The sequence below is a fragment of the Onychomys torridus genome, chromosome 8 (assembly GCF_903995425.1).
Source record: "Onychomys torridus chromosome 8, mOncTor1.1, whole genome shotgun sequence".
NCBI classification, from domain to species: Eukaryota; Metazoa; Chordata; class Mammalia; order Rodentia; family Cricetidae; genus Onychomys; species Onychomys torridus.
In genome coordinates this window covers 106,897,685-106,901,295 of record NC_050450.1, presented here as the reverse complement: position 1 = coordinate 106,901,295, position 3,611 = coordinate 106,897,685, and the positions used below count along the sequence as shown (strand labels likewise).

Below are 3,611 nucleotides of genomic sequence, written 5' to 3'. Positions count from 1 at the left end.
GGACTGGCGATGGAGGGAGGGGGCGTTGCTATGGAGACCTAGGGTGCGCGGCCGCGAGGGAGGGGGTCAAGGAACAAGTGGGTTCAACACCAGCGCGCAGTAGGTCCGGGGGTTTTCGGGCGCGGCCCGTTGCGCCCCAGTACCTGTGCATTGTGCTGCACCGGCAGCGGGGGATGGGGAAGGCGCCAGCCGGGGCAGAGGCGAGTGGGGAGGGCCTGGGTCTGCAGAGGGGCGGTGCCTGGCTGGGACCTAAGCATGGAGCCTAGAGGGCTCGGCGGGGACACGCCACGCACAGGGGGAACCGCTGGGCGGCGGGGCAGGGGGGCGGAGGCCGGAGCTTAGGGTAGCGGCCCCCCTGGCCAGCCGTGCAGACTGACAGCGGCTCGGCCCGCCCCACCCTGCGTCACTTCCGCTGACGGCAACCCCACACCCCAGGTCTCTGGAGTAGCCGGAGACTCCGCCCCCTGGCGATTGGAACGCGGGTCACGTAGCAACGCGGGGGAGACGGGGAGAGGGGCGTGGTCGGGCGCTAGTCCAATCAGCGCCCGCAGAACAGGCCTAGGCCGCTCGGCTTTAGCAACGTCGTTAGCAACACGTGGGGCGGGAGGAAGCGCCGGGCGGGGGCGGAGGGAGGGAGAGCGCGCCGGGAGGGAGGAGAACTGACGTCAGCCGGAGAGTATTATGGGCTGTCGAGCGCTGGCTGCTGCTTTTCTGCTCCTGGAAGCGGCCGAGGGGGGAAGCGGCGAGTCAACATGGAGCTCTCGGCGGTGGGGGAGCGGGTGTTCGCGGCCGAAGCCCTCCTGAAGCGACGCATTCGCAAAGTAGGTGACGGGGACAGCGGGCGGCGGCGCGGCGGGCCCTCCCTTACCAGGGCTCGGGCTCCCTCCCCCTGCTGCAGCCCAGCCTCCCTTCCCCCAGGTCCCAGCAGTGGCCGCGGCCGTGGCGGCGGCGGCGGCTCAGCCCCTGCGCTCTTCTTAGACTTGCAGCGGTGCACAGATTGCATGGATGGGGGGCGGGGTGGGGGATGAATGCCGGTGCATGCACTTTGTGCAGCGTTTCTGTAGGGGTGCTGCAGAGGGCTGGTGCCTTTGGCGGTAGTGTTTGGAGCATTCATTTGGTGCATGCATTTTCGCGTGTATTTCTTGTGCCCTCGTTTTGCATTCCTCTCCACACACATACATTTCCTCTTTTGCATCCGCAGGGACGCATGGAATACCTCGTGAAATGGAAGGGCTGGTCACAGAAGTAAGTAGGTTATATGCAGTCGCAACCCCACACTGATATTGAGGAGGGCTCTTTTCTTCCTCTTTTCTTGCTTTACATTGAAACACAACACAAGACAGCCGGAAAAGTTACACTCACATACACACCCTCTGTTCCCTCCTCTCTCTCCTTACTCCAAGGACTGATGCCAGATTCTTCCTGATTTCCTATAGGTACAGCACGTGGGAGCCCGAAGAAAATATTCTGGATGCTCGCCTGCTTGCAGCCTTTGAGGAAAGGTACAGACCCTGAGCCCAGCCACTCCCTGGAACCCATCCATACAGGCTGACTTCAGTGCAGCCAGGACACACCCCCTTTTTTCTCTTTTCTTTCTTTAGGGAACGGGAGATGGAGCTCTATGGCCCCAAAAAGCGAGGACCCAAGCCTAAAACCTTTCTTCTGAAGGTATGTTGCAATCTCCAGTGGTGGAGTGTCACATTCACAGGGAACCTGGAGGGCTTGTGAACCAATGGGTGTCCATACCCTATGCTTGTTTGTAATCTGGGAGTCTTCTGACCGCGGGGCATCAAGTCAGTGGCAGCATCAAGGAGGTGGGATTTAGCTGCCCCAGAGGCCGTATTTCTCCCTCTGGCCATCACAAGTAGACCTATAATGGATTACAAGGAGTGTGTTGGTTGCATATGGCTGCTTCCAGACAAATTCCCTTTCCCCTCCCCCAGACTACAACCATTAATTCCACCTCTCCACCCGATTAGAATCTCCCAGTCTTCTGAGCGAAGTTGGGCAGTCAAAACTGGAGGACGTGTGGGGGCGGGGCTCCGCTTTCTTCTCCTCATGCTGCTGCCTCATTTCTTCAGGCCCAGGCCAAAGCAAAGGCTAAAACCTATGAATTCAGAAGTGACTCTGCCAGAGGCATCCGGATCCCCTACCCAGGCCGATCACCACAGGATTTGGCATCTACTTCCAGGGCCCGAGAGGGCCTTCGGAATACAGGTCTGTCCTCACCAGGGAGCAGCACCAGTGTCTGCAGGGCAGATCCACCTCGGGACCGGGACCGGGATCGAGAAAGAGGTGCCACCGGTGGCCGTATGGATGACAAGCCCAGCTCACCGGGGGACAGCTCCAAGAAGCGAGGACCCAAGCCCCGGAAAGAACTCCTAGACCCTTCACAGAGGCCCTTGGGAGAGCCCAGCGATGGCCTTGGAGAATACCTCAAAGGCAGAAAGCTGGATGACAGCTCTTCTGGGACAGGAAAGTTTCCAGCCGGCCATAGCGTGATCCAACTTGCTCGAAGGCAGGACTCAGACCTGGTACAATATAGTGTGACCAGTCCTAGCTCGGCAGAGGCCCCTGGCAAGTTGGCTGTGGACACCTTTCCAGCCAGGGTAATAAAGCACAGGGCTGCTTTCCTGGAGGCCAAAGGCCAAGGTGCCCTGGATCCTGGTGGCCCCAGGGTTCGACATAGTTCAGGTACCCCAGGCTCAGTGGGGAGCCTGTATCGGGACATGGGGGCTCAAGGGGGAAGGCCCTCCCTCATCGCCAGGATCCCAGTGGCCAGAATCTTGGGGGACCCAGAGGAAGAGTCCTGGAGTCCCTCCCTGACTAACCTGGAGAAGGTGGTTGTCACAGATGTGACCTCAAACTTTTTGACCGTCACCATTAAGGAGAGTAACACGGACCAAGGCTTCTTTAAGGAGAAAAGATGAATTGCTGGGTATGGGGAGCCCAGGACCAGAGCAGGCGAGAGTGAGCTCAAATGTGGCTTAGTGCTTTTTATTTCCGAGTGGCTGTGGCCTTCTGGTTGGTCCTGTCCTTAATTTCATACCATCTCCCTGGAGTCCCTGTCATTCCCCCTTTCTCAGTTCTGGTTGGAAAATTATCTAGAGTTCTATTTTCTATTAGATGTAAATATGTTATTTAAGAAAAATATCTAAATATATATATTTCAACTCTTGAAGTTCTTTTATTTAAACAAGGAGAGAGAGAGATTGTGGTTTGGTAGGGGCAGACAGACTGAGCTGGTACAGAAGGGGCCCTGTCCCGCAGGGCACTAGGGAAGTTGGGGACCTGGGCACTGGGATTCTGGAGGGTGTGTGGAGGGACTCAGCCGGCCCACCTCCTTCCTCTACCGCCCATTCCCAGTGCCAGACTCCTGGCACCCAGGGCAGGATTTTTGCTCTCCTTCCCATTGGCCAGCTAGGCCAACAAAAGGTTGGCTTCCCAATCAGAAAAAGGGGGGTGGGGTCAGCCCAGTTTTCTTTCTTCTATTTTTTTTTCTCTTTTTTATTTTATTTTATTTTTTTTAAAGATTAAGTGCTCTATTAGGGAGGAAAGTATTAACTTAAATAACTTTTTCACGCGTGTTGTTGAAGGTAGAAAAAGTCGCG

General features: G+C 57.0%; 1 protein-coding gene across 1 annotated transcript; it reads left to right on the top strand.

The window, feature by feature from the left end:
• The first annotated feature begins 680 nt into the window (after window positions 1-680).
• Cbx8 (chromobox 8) lies at window positions 681-3,181 on the top strand. Its single transcript, XM_036196994.1, has 5 exons — window positions 681-821; window positions 1,202-1,245; window positions 1,437-1,502; window positions 1,602-1,668; window positions 2,082-3,181. The coding sequence occupies exons 1-5, from the start codon at window positions 753-755 to the stop codon at window positions 2,928-2,930; spliced, it is 1,095 nt and encodes a 364-aa protein (XP_036052887.1). The 5' UTR covers window positions 681-752; the 3' UTR covers window positions 2,931-3,181.
• The last annotated feature ends 430 nt before the right edge of the window (window positions 3,182-3,611 follow it).

What these genes read in the sequence shown, in the direction of transcription:
- Cbx8 (XM_036196994.1), top strand. Translation starts at nt 753, where the DNA reads ATGGAGCTCTCGGCGGTGGGGGAGCGGGTGTTCGCGGCCGAAGCCCTC. An exon ending in CTTGCAGCCTTTGAGGAAAG is followed by an intron (nt 1,503 to 1,601) that starts GTACAGACCCTG and finishes TTCTTTCTTTAG; the next exon opens with GGAACGGGAGATGGAGCTCT. An exon ending in CTAAAACCTTTCTTCTGAAG is followed by an intron (nt 1,669 to 2,081) that starts GTATGTTGCAAT and finishes TCATTTCTTCAG; the next exon opens with GCCCAGGCCAAAGCAAAGGC.